Source organism: Mirounga angustirostris, unplaced genomic scaffold (assembly GCF_029215605.1).
Source record: "Mirounga angustirostris isolate CCGP_5_RB_7025 unplaced genomic scaffold, mMirAng1.0.hap1 SCAF_1, whole genome shotgun sequence".
In the NCBI taxonomy this organism is placed as follows: domain Eukaryota; kingdom Metazoa; phylum Chordata; class Mammalia; order Carnivora; family Phocidae; genus Mirounga; species Mirounga angustirostris.
Window position 1 is genome coordinate 14,219,200 of NW_026991709.1, and position 14,698 is coordinate 14,233,897.

Here is a 14,698-nt window from a genome sequence, read left to right on the forward strand (position 1 = left end):
ATTTAAATAAATTGAAATTTTTATTTGGGAGAAATTAGACCCCTACAAAGCCTTGACTTTTGGAAGGAGAATGGAGAACGATTATTTCTTGGTTATCTAAATGTCCCAGGTATTACACTCACACAAACTCTTTGTGGAAGGTCTTATTATCATTTCCATTGACAGATAAGGAAAGAAGTTTGGGGAGGTTACTGCCTTGCTCAAGGTCACACAGCTAGTTAAGTCAGACAGCCTAGTTTTCGTATGTAATCTTCACAGAAAACTATGAGATAATTTAGACAGACAATGGTTTTTGCTTGCTTCATCTAAATTACAGAAATTACCTGGATGATTGGTTTTTCTGTAATGGAAATCTAGCAAGGCTGTTAAAAACCTGGAATTTTCCCCATTTTTCCAGAAGCCCCTTGGTCATCCTGAGTCTTATTGACTACCTTTGCTTTAAGTTGTATGTGTGTGCGTGTGTGTGTTTATCATTGTATGGTTGCTTTTTCAAAAATTTTTTCCTTTTTTTTTTTTGTTCTTTAATTACTGTTAACTTCTAGTCCCACTCTGTCTATTACAGCCAAAACACCGACATTCACCAGTAGATCACTGCAGTTAAGACACCCTCTTAATTGGAAGAGGTGAAAGTTAATCATTTGAATAATAATTTGATATTTTCCGGACCAAGAGTGCCCAGGAGGCTTTTTAATATGGAAATCCACCAAGTGATAATAGGAAAAAATTTACTTCTTCCCTGTGCAGTTATAATTTAAAGGTGAAAATAAGTACAATGTGGTTAAATGGAATTATTAGTTGGTGTTAAACATTGTAACTTTACAAGCTATGAATAATGAATTTCCCCACAGCCTCCTCCTAAACTGTTTGTAGGAAATTGAAAGCACAGAATAGATACCTCACCATCACTTTATATAATTCAGAATTTAGTTTTTTTTAGATTTAATGTCCTCGAGTATAAGAACAAACCTACGAGGATTAACTCTTAATTTAGTTACCTGTAAGACATGAAAATCTTGTATCCAACTTTAGGAAGTATAAAGTCAACATCAGATTTAGGTAGGTGGCTGATGACTAGGAAGACTTCTTATCTCTAGTTCTCTTGGATTGTACTCCAGTGGCTCATTTGAAAGTGGCAAACTTTCTTATTGCCAGATCACAGAGCCCAGAGTTTACTTTATGTCCCCCTCAGTTTTACCTCTTCTTGTACTTATCTGTAAGTGACATCTCCCATTCCTAGAAACAAACAAACAAAACCAACAACCATGCATCAGCTATTGCCCACCTCAGTTTTGAAAATTCTCTGGCTCATCAGGCTACTTTCATATCTTTTGGAGGCTTAGGATATTCATCTCTCCTTACTTGAAAATAATTGGGATGAAAATTGTTTGTAATGCTCAATGACAGCTTACTCTCTTATTGTGCCTTTTATGTATGAATCACAAAGCTTTTTATAAACCATAACTCGGGTCTTGCAGCTCCCCAGAGAGGCAGGTCCCATTAACACTGTTTTACAGATGGTCATGAAACAGCCCCAGGGAGTTTCAATGAGCAGCCTAAGGTCAGGCAGTGAGTCAGTGGGAAAGTCGGGGGACAAACATGTGGAACTTCTGACATGTGCCTCGAATCTGATGTCTGAAGAAGGGTGAAGAACTAATAAATGAGCAAGATAAATGGACATCCACTTGAAGAACTGTTTTGCAATAAGCAATAATCATTCTGATGAATCATTCAAATTGGGGCTTAGCTTAAGTGAATCTACAATTGCAGAATATTTTTCCTGGCAACCCACCATGGCATACAATTTTTTGGTAAATTGAGCTTTTGACTTTCGCATTTAAGTTTATAAGTATATAAATGGGAGGTCACAGCATTACTGCTAGGGTGATATTTGGTTGTTTCTGTTATGTGATGTAGACAACTAAGGGGGAAGATCTGCAACAGTAGAAAATGCAGTGGGAGACACAAGATAATTTCAAGTGATACAGTATAATATTTGGAGAGGCAGCAATGAACAATTAAAAAACTGGAAGCTACTTTTTTATAGCGGTCATTTGGTCAGTCCAACCTCTGCTACACTTAAACCATTTTACTTAAAGGAGGATTCTATTTGCTAAGAGCACTTGGAGAAGGAGGACTTGATAATGCTAGAAAATGGTCTGTTAGTGAAATGTGTAGCTCTATCTGGTGCAAGTAAAATGATTTGGTCATTGAAGGTGGCTGATCGACTATCTAGATTGGGCTTGTTGGCTGCACTTTGTTTAGAGTCACCAGAGGGCCAAGGTCTGCTCCTCAACTTTGCATGCTGAGCCTTTTGGTTTTGTTAGTTTACCCAGGGTTAGCAGGCTCTGGAAGACTGAGTCAAGTTAGCCAAACCTTCAAGAGACTGATGTATAAACTGCAGGGGTCATTTAAGTCACATGAGGATCAGATTAGTTTATTTGTGCTGGATACTTGGTGCATTCTATTTTTAATAGGCTAGGCCAGTAGTAAAACCAAATTAATATCAGAATTCTACTTCAAGAGTCCAGTTTGAGAGTTGAATGATCTGAATGACATGTTTATTATGTCTGAAAACGGTGTATTTGCCTAGTGGACAATGAGAACACCTGCTTGGCTCTCAGATGCCCTGCAGGTCTCTATCCTTCTACAAAGATTACATTATCCTCGATATGTTTGCCTTAGTTGAAGTGCAGTTTCTGTAATGATAATTACCATTTTTGCCTCAGTGTAGAAGATATAAAAGACAATTTATTAAAAAAAAAAAAACAACAAACCCATTTGGAAGCTATGTCTTCAAAAATTGATTAATTCTGAAGATGTCTACACATTTCATTTCATTCATTTTATCTCTCATTTTTGATGGATTCTGATTAAGTTCTATTTCCATGCCCATCTTCTGAATTATAGCTCCAGATTCTGGGGCAGCACTAAATTGGGGACTACTGTTATTCTTGAATTATATGTAATACATAATCTAATCCCTCATATTGAAACTTAATCATTCTTTTAGCTCTTCCTAGTTATTTTTTAGTTTTTTTTTCTCCTGTGCCCATTTATCCTCCAACACATTAGCTATTTTTGTATCCCTTTTAGAATAATATCTCAATCTGAAAGCTACAGACTGAAAAGTCGTTTTGGCTGTGGAGCCCCCAGTGGGTTTCCAGGCAAAGAAAGAAAAGTTGGTGGCTGTATTAATATCAATAGGGGGAAAGGATGCTAAAGTCAAGGGATGATGGGAAAGATGAAATTGGCGATCTCAAGCCCAGTTGATTCTTTTCCTGTAGGGTCATTTTTAGTCAACCTTTAGTTCTTTTGTTATTTAGCAAAAGCAATTGCTGGGCGCCTGGGTGGCTCAGTTGGTTAAGCAACTGCCTTCGGCTCAGGTCATGATCCCAGAGTCCTGGGATCGAGTCCCGCATCGGGCTCCCTGCTCTGTGGGGAGCCTGCTTCTCCCTCTCCCACTCCCCCTGCTTTTGTTCCCTCTCTCGCTGTGTCTCTCTCTGTCAAATAAATAAAATCTTTAAAAAAAAAAAAAAGCAATTGCTGACTTTAGGTTCACTTCATAGTTCAGTATCAGAGATAACTGTGGCCAGAAAAGCAAGGACTGAGCAATAGTCCATGATTAGTCTGAGAAGACTGAGCCTTGACCTTGAGCTGAGATCTTGACTGTGGCTAAGTTGCATGTGGGAAAAGGCACATGATCTTAAAACAGGAAAGATACTTGTGTTGTTTCACCCTTGTCCTAAATAATGGCAATTCAGTAATAGTAAAAGCCATTCTGAGGACACCAACTCTTAGAATATAAACTTGAAGCAGAAAATGGAAGGCAGTCCAGTAGCTGGGAACAATTCACTCTTTCCAGCATTACTGCTGGTTTTGGATATTTCCAGTGTTAATTCCACCTTCATAATTTTCAATCCACAACAAATTGTAAAACAATTTCATTTAAAATATAACACTGCATAGTCTTCTAAGAGCTGACCTGGACTGGTAGAGTTCCCATGGTTTCGAGTAACTCCCGGGCTCCCATGTGTCTCATTACTTCATCTGTTGTAGAAGGCCCCCAGTACACATTTTCTCCATAGATTCTGGAGTTTCGTGAGAAATAAAGACAGAAGAAAAGATTATTACTGAGGGGCTGAAGTTTCTTGAAGAATTGAGGAATACTTTTAGCCAGACTTTCTGCATTTGGGGCATACACCTGCAGCTAAGTGGCTGGTATCACAAGTCAAAGGCTCTCAAACTGGAGAGTCAGAGCAAGCTGTTGACTGACTGTATTGGTACTAATTCTTACAGGAGTCCCCGTCACAGGAGATTCACAGGGGTAATGAGCCATCTAGTCACTTTGAACATTCTAATAATAAGGAATGTGAAATTCAGATTTCCTGGGAGTAAACAAAGTCCATCACAGGGATTTCTAGTTCTGGTGTCTTGGCAACTCTGGGAATACAGCAATTTCAATTTCACCGCCAAAACTATGTTTTCAGTCCCATCTACTCAGCCAGAATTTTGTTCTTCCTTCACCTACAAGTGGAGTCTATTTCACCTTCCTCCAGACATGAGCCTTTAGGACACCTTGTGACAGAGTGTGTGGAGAAAGGGATGCCCCATGACCGTGGGGCCCAGGCCAGAAGAAACACTAAAGCTTCATCCTAACTCTCTCCTCTGGGATTCTCCATTTTGAAACCAGCCACCATGTTGGAGAAGTCCTGGCCACACGAAAAGGCCACACGCGGGCATCCCAGCTACCAGTGATAGTGAGTGAATGAGCCTTCAGACAATTGCTGTCCCCACATGCCCCATCTCCTCCATGTGTGAGCAGCAGAAGCAACCCAGCCTTGCTGTGCTTTGTCCAAAGTCTCAAGCCACAGAACCCCACAGCACAATAATAGTTGTTTTAGCCACTAAGTTTTGGGGTGATTTGTCACAAAGTAATTAATAAGCAGAAGAGAGAGCAGGTCTTTTGGAATATATGGGCATGTGTGAATGGGTCTCGTTAAGTGGTCACATTTTCTGAATATAGAATGAGCTGAATTTTAAAAAATATTTATGAAACCACTTAAAATATTTATTATTTAGATATTTACTAAACCATCTTATTACACCATTAAGCCATTTAAATACTTTTTAAACCAGCACCATGATTTTTATTCTGACACTTTCGCCATATTTTCAATATCAAGCTCATCATTATTCAATTAATACTCTTATCTGTAATAACTCACTTTCTAAACAAAAAAGCTTGCTTTAGCCTCAACCTATGTCATGATATCCATAAAATTATGGATTGGATAATCCAGCCATATTTTATTAATACATTTAAAAATAAATATGTGACCATGAAAAGTGAAAAGTATTTGTCCACTTATTACCTAAAATGATCTCGCATTTCATAGTTAGCTCACATCTTGCCTTGGAAAAATGGGTCCTCCATTTTGGAAAACAACAGTGATATCAAACTGACGATAACAATGTCTTTGGGGTGTCAATTCTTAGGGACAAGCCTGTGTTAAGTAAACAACACAGTGTGATTGACATTACTTGGAGGAAATTTTTACAATCTGCATACAATCTAGCTGTGTTTAAGAACTCTCGCCATTTTTTATTTGGTCTTTACAGAAACTCCTCTAAAAATCCAACCGTTACTTGTTTGATGCTCAGTTTGTATCAAGGTTTTTCCTAGAGCTTGAGAAATTTGTTTGGAAATTTTATTCCAGGGAATGCGCACAGGGGGTCACATCGAGGATTGGGAAGCCATCACAAGACAGTGTTAGCAAGTTGGCCGCAATCGTGAACAACTCATGTGCAATTTTGCGGGACTTTCTGGAATAATTTCACATCTGTCTACCTGGAATTCAAAAGGTGGGAGCACTTGCCCATAGGTTTGCATTCGCTATTGCTTAAGCATGGGCCCACTTCTGGGTGGTACACATGTGAACGTAGAGTAAGTCAGCCTAGGCTGCCCTTGCCATGACATCAGAGAAGACCCAGGACAAGAAGCAAGAGTAGGTGAGTGGCCCCAAAGTGAAGAAGCAGTGTCGAGTGCACCCCCATGGAGCTGGCTTAGTCTGTGCAAGCAGATTACAACAGAATGACATGAGTTTGAACTAGTGCACAAGAATGTCTGATGCACTTGCCAAAGATACTCCCTCTCTGGGACTTACTCTTTCCTCAGTCAGAGGACAGAATTGGACCAGAGGACTTTAAGACCCAGTTCTGACATAGTGAGATAGCCTGAGATCGTGCTGGCCTACCACAACGCTCCCCATCAGGCAGACGGGACCAGGGAGGGAGGATTGTGTTGAAAGTGCATAAGCATGGGTATTGGGGAAGGTCATCGAAACCATGTGACCACCCACTGACCCGGGAGCTGGACTCGGGCACTCGGAGGCTCCTTACCCCTTCCCCTGTCCTTTGATGTGGGTTCCGCTCTCCTTTCCTGCTCCCAGAGGCTTCTTCAAGGACACAGCCTTGAGATAACGATATGGTGTTGAGAACACCTACACGGCGCATGTGACTGAAACCAGCTAAGGCCTCTTTATCAACTTTTAAGATTTGGTGGGCAGATGTGGGGATCCATTGGTCTTGCGGCTGCCCGAGAGAAGCCTTGTTTATAAGTTCCCTTTGCTCATTAAAACTTGCCACCCACCAGCCTGGAGTGGCCTGCCTCATTCTTTGCTCTCTCCCTGCCCTCCGCATTGGAGGGCCAATTTGGGAAGCTCTGAGGGAGCTGCCAATCAACAACAGGTCAGCTAGGGGATGCTGAGAGCAGACCTACCTTAAACCTCTGTCTCCTAGGTTGCTGCTAGCATCCTTAACCTGCTGGGTAACCAGTAGGCCCTGAACAGTTCTGAATCAGGGAAGGATAACACATCTTGAATGACTTGGAATCTTTTCTCTCAGGACCTGTATATAAACATTACTCATGTCTGGTCACAACTGGGTTTACCTCTTATATTGAAAGACAGGGACCAGAGCCATGCCAGCCGCATACACATGGATTTTCCCACATGACAGTTTGTTGTGGCCCCAAACTTGGGATTCTGCTCATTTTTATTGACAACACCCTGATTTTGATCCCCGGGGGAAGCACGTATGAAAAATTACAGGAATTTGCGATGAGGCATCAACAGAAAGAGAAGGGTGGTTTAATTTAGGATTTCTCAGCCTTGACACTATCCTTGGAAGGTTTATTTTTATTTTTATGGACGTTGCGTAGCTGGTGACTGGTATTTTCAAGTTCTAAAAGCAGCAACTGTTTTGCTGGTTTTTGTTTGCGTCTTTCACCTTCTGCTTTCTGCTCTCCAGTTGCCTTCAGCCCCAAAGACTCAAACCTTCTAGGATTAATGCTTTTTGAAAAGAGTTTGGAAAATAAATTTCAGTTCAGTTTTGTGGTGCAAATCACTCAGCCTTTGGGGGTTTATAATGTCTTGGTTAGTAAGGATTCTGGAGATTCAACCCAGAGGTTTGTGTGAAGTGGGAAAAAAAAAAAAAGAACAATTCAGCCAAGATGTATTTAAATTTTAAAACAGCCATTATGTTCTGTGCTTAAATTTTGAGTTCCTTTTTTATATTTCTTAAGAGATAATGAATAGCTTCAATTTGAGAGTATGAACATCCTGGAAAAATACAGAATGACAAAATCTCATTTTATGTTTATTAATTTTTCAGCAAGTCCACTCGTCTTCCATTTGATGAGACTAAGTGGGTTTTTTGAACTGGCATCGGTCAACATTATTACCAACTTTGTGATGAATAATATCCTTCTTGTATATCAAACGTTCAGCCTCCCACACATGCTTAATTCATTTTATTCTCAAACGCTTGGCCGTGTCTAAGTGATTGCTGTGATTCAGTTTTGAATGAAAGAATTGCTCACTTGCAGCCTATGATAATTATTGTATAAGGCTTAGATTGTTCTTTACAAACGAGAGCAAATTTTCCATCAGTGATGAAGATAATGGGTAGCAGGTCTTTAATCTCTCCTCACTGGCTCTCACCACACCTCCCTCACTTCACACTCTGCAGACACGAGGATAAACTTCATAAGGCTTTTCTTGGAGTTAAAGCTTCATGTTGCATGTAACTACATGGTGATACCTGCTGGCCAGATCCTTCTTTACATTCCAATGAAGGGATGATTTGTTGATTTCATTTAATAGGGTTGTAGAATTGTGTGAATTTCTTCAAGCTTCCCTGCTGTTGTCAGTGTGAATTTCTTCATTGTTGCAACTTACAGTCAATCAAAATGATGCCTCTAAATGCTTGCACTTAAAAATAGAATGCACGAGGGTATTAGCAGCTTTCCTAATGCTAGGATGGATAGTGTAAGACACCAGTCTTAGCTGTTTCCCAGAGAGCCTGCCTGTCGTTTTGCTGGTGTCAAGTAGAAAGCAATCTGTTGAATGAAATAATTGGTTTGGGGGTACTTTGCGACTGGAAGAAGACTACTCACGAAATATCACTTTAAAGTGATTTCAGAGTTTGTGAATTGTTTTTTTCAGAAAAGTCTTGCAATTTAGACTTGCAAGCCCAATTCACTTCTCTGCTGTTGTTGAACAATTAGTTGCATATCTTCACTGTTATAGATAATTGTAATTTCAAATTGTAGCTTCAAGCTCTTGATGGCTCTCTGTCTCTTCCTGCTTTGTTTGTAGTGACCTTGCATTTCATTCTAATGAAGTAAAAATTATCAAATTATATAAACGAAGCAACACATGAAGTACAAGGACAGCAGTGCTCGTAACTTACTATTTAAAAGCTTTATTTTTTTGTTATTTAGAAACTGGAAGAGAAATGAAGACTACATTCTTTGTAGTACCATTAATGGAACATTAATCGATTGATTCTTTTTAGAACTTTCTGCTGGAGCTTTAATGAAGGAGGCATCTCATCATGTTTAAATATACCCAGGTCAGGTTGATAGTTCATGGCTCTGTCTTATTTGAATCTCAACTTAGTCAAATATAAACTGCATGATCTTGGTGAGCCATTCAACCTCCCTGAACTTTAGCTCCTTTGTGTGACATGATACGTACTCCATAGGTTTGCTGGAAGCATTTAAATATGGAGAATGGAAAGCCTCTAACTCGATGCCTGGAAGAGGGTCATGCGCGCACACACACACACACACAAATGTTCATTTCCTTTTCTCCTGAAGCTAATGGAAGATATTTTCTAAGATCCTTTTATTTGCAATTTTCACCTTGCAGTGGAAAAGAATCAAGACAGAGTAATGATATATAAAAATCTCTATCATCTCAGAAATGTGGCAATGGGTACTGCAAACTTACGTGTAACTTTACTACTGACTAATTTTTGCTTCTGTCACTTGATTAATTTGCATGATTAAGTACTTTTTCCATAGCAGGCAATAAATTCATAGCTGGTAGAAGCCTGTAAACTACTCACCCATTTAAAACAAACAAGCCAGCCCCTGTGCCCAGGGACTCTGACCTTCAAACGCTAACTGGGACATTCCTCGTGGTGGGAAGAGCATAGTTACAACATTGTGGAAAGCAGTCATCTTGTTAATTTCTCCCTCTCCCTGAGAACACGCTGCGAGTCACTGAGGGAGAGACGGTCTGATCCCTGGGAATTCTAATACAGCCCACAGCACAGCACCATCTTTTTCGGGTGTGTTACTGGCTTCCAATTAGAAACTTGGGGAGCTTCCAATATGGCTTTAGTGTAATGAATAGAGATGGATGAAGCATTTTGCAAAGGGACTTTCAAAGAGTTCTAACGATGCTGTTTGCTTTGTGAATGTTTAAAACATAGTCTATCTGTCACCCTCAAAGATACAGAAATCCGTGATTGTCCCTCTCTCCTACCCCAGGTAAGCCAGTTTACGATACGAGTCAGATCTTACAGCTATTTTGATACAGAAATATCACTGACCACTTAAGCTCTGGTAAAGTGACTTACTTTGCCAGAGGTAAAATGGTTGTGAACAGGTGGGTGGAGAGGATCGGTCATATAGGAGTTCAGAACTGACTGTCTTGTAGTGAGATGAGATAAAGGAGACTGATATCTGTATATGGTTTCCCCAGGAATAAAAAAGAGTAGTTAAATATTATAGTACACATTCATTCATTCCCAAATATTAAGTGCCTGCTTCCTCATGTGTTCCTTCCCCTATCCCTGATGTAGACAATCCCTTCAAGAGCCTTTGGTTTGTCCGTGGTAAAAATGCATGCTATCTGTAAGTGTCTGTGTGAAAAAAATAGCTTTTGAATATATTGAGCATCTTGGGAGAAAGACACTGTACCCTTTTAAATTAACATCATAATAATTTTAAAATTTAACTAAGCCCATTTCACTAGCATATTAATGAATCTTATGAGTCACTCTTACTTACTGTTATTGGATTAAAAATTTTCGGAATAAAGCTCATCTGATTTATTGAGAAAGGGACTTGGCTACAAACACAGTACCACTAAATTAGCTTCTAATTTGTTTTGCTGCTTGAACATAAAGGGTGAGTCCCACTGCCCTCTACCTTTCCTGAATGTGTCGTGCTCTGGTCACTTGGTTAATTTTCTGAGCCAGCTCATACCCTAAATATAAGTCCTTGTGTGTTGTTTCCTGAGAGGTGTTGTCATTGTCATCCTGAAGCATATTCAAGGAGGTTCCTTGTCCGTGAGAAGCCCCATTAGCTATGGAAGACTGGCTGGTTAAGTTATGCTTAAAACATATTAAATGCCAACAACAAACCAAACAGGGTGTGGGTTTGTAATGAGTCCTGGTCAGAAGGGAGAGAGTGCGTGATGGCAGGATGGTGGCATGTTTGGTGTTCCCGTCAGATCGACACTCATTGTATCCAAGCAACATGAATAAGGGGCAAAATGTGGGCTGGGATGACCAATAGCTTTGAAGCTATCAAGTAACCTTCTTAATCCTGGCACTAAGTACAGTACAGAAGCCTTGTGATTTAGTTACCAAACTACTAAACTGTCTTTATGAGGATGAAGGCTTCTCAAGAGACAATTAACCTAGAGATTCACAAGATGTTCTAAGGCATGCTGGTCTGAGCCAAAGAAGCCAGGTGGACCAGGGCAGGAGCCCCACCCACCAGCAGGGATATATAAAAGCTCAGGCACCTGAAGGGACATTCACAATTCAGGAGCTAGCTTCAGCAAGTTACCCGCAGCTCTCTGTCTGGCACCATGTCCTACAACTGTTCTACAAGGAACTGTTCTTCCAGGCCAATTGGAGGACACTGCACTGTCCCCGTGGCTCCAGCTGCCACAGCTTCTTCCCACGATGCCGACTGCCTGAGTGGCATCTATTTGCCCAGTTCCTTCCAGACTGGCTCCTGGCTCCTGGACCACTGCCAGGGGTCCACCTGTGAGTCCACTGCTTGCCAGCCAACCTCTTACCAGTCAAATCCCTGCGTCTCCAGCCCTGGACAGGTGACCTGCTCTCGGCAAACCACCTGTGTCTCCAATCCCTGCTCAACTACCTACAGCCGGCCACTCACCTTTGTCTTTGGTGGCTGTCAGCCCTTGGGTGGCATCTCCACTGTGTGCCAACCGATGGGAGGAATCTCCACCAGGTGCCACCCGGTGGGGGGAATGTCCACTTTCTGCCAACCAGCCTGCGGGGTCTCCAGGACGTACCAGAGGTCCTGCACGTCCAGCATGTCCAGCTGTCGAAGAACTTGCTAAGTGTGTGGGAGCCAGTGAGCGAATCAAGACTCCAGGACCTGCCAGCGGTGTTTCCAGGCTCGTCCAGCATGCTGCCTGTCCCTGAACAACTCTTCGTTGCTGACCACTGTTCTGATGGCCTTACTGCTTGGCTGCTAGCTCTGAATAAGCTGCCTTTGGCAATCGATGATTGTTCTGGCTAGCACCAAGCTTATTTTAAGGGTTGATCACTGGTGGCGCATATGCCTCTGGATGTTTCCAGAAACTTTACTTCCCATACCCCAGTCTCCGGTGGTTTTGACATGTTTTGACCTTGCTTCTGTGTCTTCTGGCTTCTGCTTTTGTGCCTCTGAGGAAGGGAACTTGTCTCGCTCTGTATTTTTCAATAAACCTGCTTACTTGGCATTGCAAATGTCTGTCTCAGTAGAGTTCTTTATTTGCAAGGGTTTTTGCTGTCTATGAGCCATCCTTGCTGACCAGAGCCTGACATTCTTCTCTGAGCATAGAGTATGGGTTCAGTCATTGTGTTTCATGACAAGCAAGGGAATATCTGATATTTTACTTGGTTAGAAGGCTTTGGACATGTAGTGATCTAGAGTGACGTGTCCTCTATATTTACTCCAATTTGTATGGGTGCACAGAGTAATTTCCATGTAGGAAAAAGAAAAGTTACCCTGGGAAACCAAGTCATTTGGGAAACTATACAGTGAAGGAGGCGGTGGAGTCTGTTAGAGTCTCAGAGTCTTACTTTACCGGAGGACCGCAGTGGAAAACTTTGCAGAAGGTCCCTTCGTGATCAGGCCAGATGGAGGGAGAAAGAGGAAGGGTGGGGAAGTTGGTTTCCAAGGCCTGAGATTCATGGCATCAAAGGGTGGCCCCAGCTGTATATTCCCCTCACTTGCTGCAGAAGTTTGGTAGATCCTCCACACCCTTCCCCCCCGCCCCCCCCCCCGCCCCCTCCCCACCCGGGGCCAAATGCTCAGAGTAAATCAAAGCTCCAGGTTTCAGTAAATCTGGGCAGGAGAAACTTAAAAGCAAACTTCAGAAACACATAGTGGTTTATTTTAATAAGAGCCTTATTCCATGCTTGTTCTCCCCTGGATCCTGTGTATTGATAAAACAAACCATCTGGACTGGTGATCCACACACTAACTCCTTTTGCTTTTTTTTTTTTAAAGTGAGAACTGGCCGTCTATTGGTTTGCTTTTGCCCTTCCTTTTCCTCTGTTACATCCAGAAACACATCTCTGTATTTCCTTTACGGAGTTACTCTAGGAGAAACAGAAGAGGAAGATTTTTTACAGAGAATGGAAGCATACAAGGTGTGTGCGCCATGAGCAATGGGCGCTTTTTGCCTACCTGAGGAGCTCAGTGCCTGGTGCAGACCCGGATCAGCAACCTCTATTAACAAAATGGTTTTCTTATTTCACTAATGGTTTTTCAGAGATGTATAGATGATTTCTGGATAGATGGCATATTTTCAAATTTTTCCTACTGCTCACTCTACTCTTAGAATTAATCAAAGACATGTTAGGGTGAATGACTCAGCAGTAATATTTCATTAAAGTAAGACATGGTTTTTATTATATATTATTCCAGACCCATTGTCTTTAAAAGTAAAACTCTGGGTTTCAGATATGTTCTGGTTTAATCTAAAAAAGAAGTCACCGGGGGAACCCTCCATGGCTCCTTCAAAGCTGTTGCTTCCATGACTCTCACTGATTGCGTATCTCAGTCACTTCACATATGATCTGGAAAATTCAAAGTTTTTCAGAGGTTGAAAAATTATTTAATTTTTTGTTTATTCTTTAGCTTTTTAGATTTCAATAAAAAGTTATAAGGATGGAAACACCTTCCTTTTCTTTTTTATTTAGGTGGCTAATCATCTTAATAGATTCACGTATTAGTAATTTACAATAACAGGTTTTATGGGCTGCTATGAATAAACTTTTGCTTGGGCTATTTATTATAATGGTGTGAACATCCAAGGATGACGTAGCTATCCTGCAAAGCTACTTCCTTGCCTTTATTTCTGATGGGGGAATTATTCTATTTGTACTTGAACTTTGAAAGTTCTCTCCATTCTTTGCTTTATTTCACAATAAATGATAAAGTTTCTATGTTCACCTTTGAGGCCTGTCTTTTAAAAGATAGGGCAATGATTTCTTTCTCTTCTTGGTCTGGCGCCTAGAGAAGGGTCTTATATGTATGTGATATCCCGGAGCTGTGGGGAAGCAGTTCGAGGACCTTTGGTTCAAATCCTGGTTTTGCCGCTTGGTTACAGGGTTGTGAAGCTCCCTAAACCTTAGCCCAACTATCAAATGGACAAGATGGTAGCATCTCATGCCCCTATTTGCAGGAATAAACTGAGGTAACACGTGTGTCTCCCAGGTATCAGCTGAGGCGTCCTGCTGTTTGGTATTAAAGTGAACCTAGCATTTTTGGGACACCTGGGTGACTCAGTCGGTTAGGCATCTGCCTTTGGCTCAGGTCATGATCTCAAAGTCCTGGGATTGAGTCCTATGTTGGTCTCCCTGCTCAGTGGGGAGCCTGTTTGTCCCTCTGCCCCTCATCCTGCTTGTGTTCTCTCTCTCTCTCAAATAAATAAATAAAATCTTAAAAAAAAAATTAAGTGAACCTGGCGTTCTCAACTCCTTTCCCTCTTCAGTGGAAGTCTTGGCTACTCCTGGCATCTCTGAAGGGTCTGAGTTGAGAGGCTGGGAGGAGGTGCCTTACTGTTTTCCTTCCTCATCCCTCTGGCTCTGAACTTGCACTTTAGAAAAATGAGTTCATTTTGTGGCTCTTCTTCCTGTTGCATAGTTTGTTTCTGTTCAGATTGTAATGATTCAGGCATCTTAGCCCTACTTCCCTTGATGTCCACAAAACCCATTTACACAAGGCATCTGTGTGTCTAACAGACTTTACAGAAAGTTTGGGACCTAGATGGTATTTATATTCTAGTGAGGGAAACAACTTAAAATTGAATTTAGACATTAAGAAGTTCTTGGGCCATTGTCTCTGGAACATTATCATATTCAGTTCAGAACGAAA

At 41.2% G+C, this 14,698-nt stretch overlaps 1 protein-coding gene across 1 annotated transcript; it reads left to right on the forward strand.

The window, feature by feature from the left end:
* Nucleotides 1-11,168: 11,168 nt before the first annotated feature.
* On the forward strand, nt 11,169-11,669 carry LOC123834454 (keratin-associated protein 11-1). Its single transcript, XM_045863593.1, has one exon. It carries the CDS (start codon nt 11,169-11,171, stop codon nt 11,667-11,669), a length of 501 nt encoding a protein of 166 aa, XP_045719549.1.
* The last annotated feature ends 3,029 nt before the right edge of the window (nt 11,670-14,698 follow it).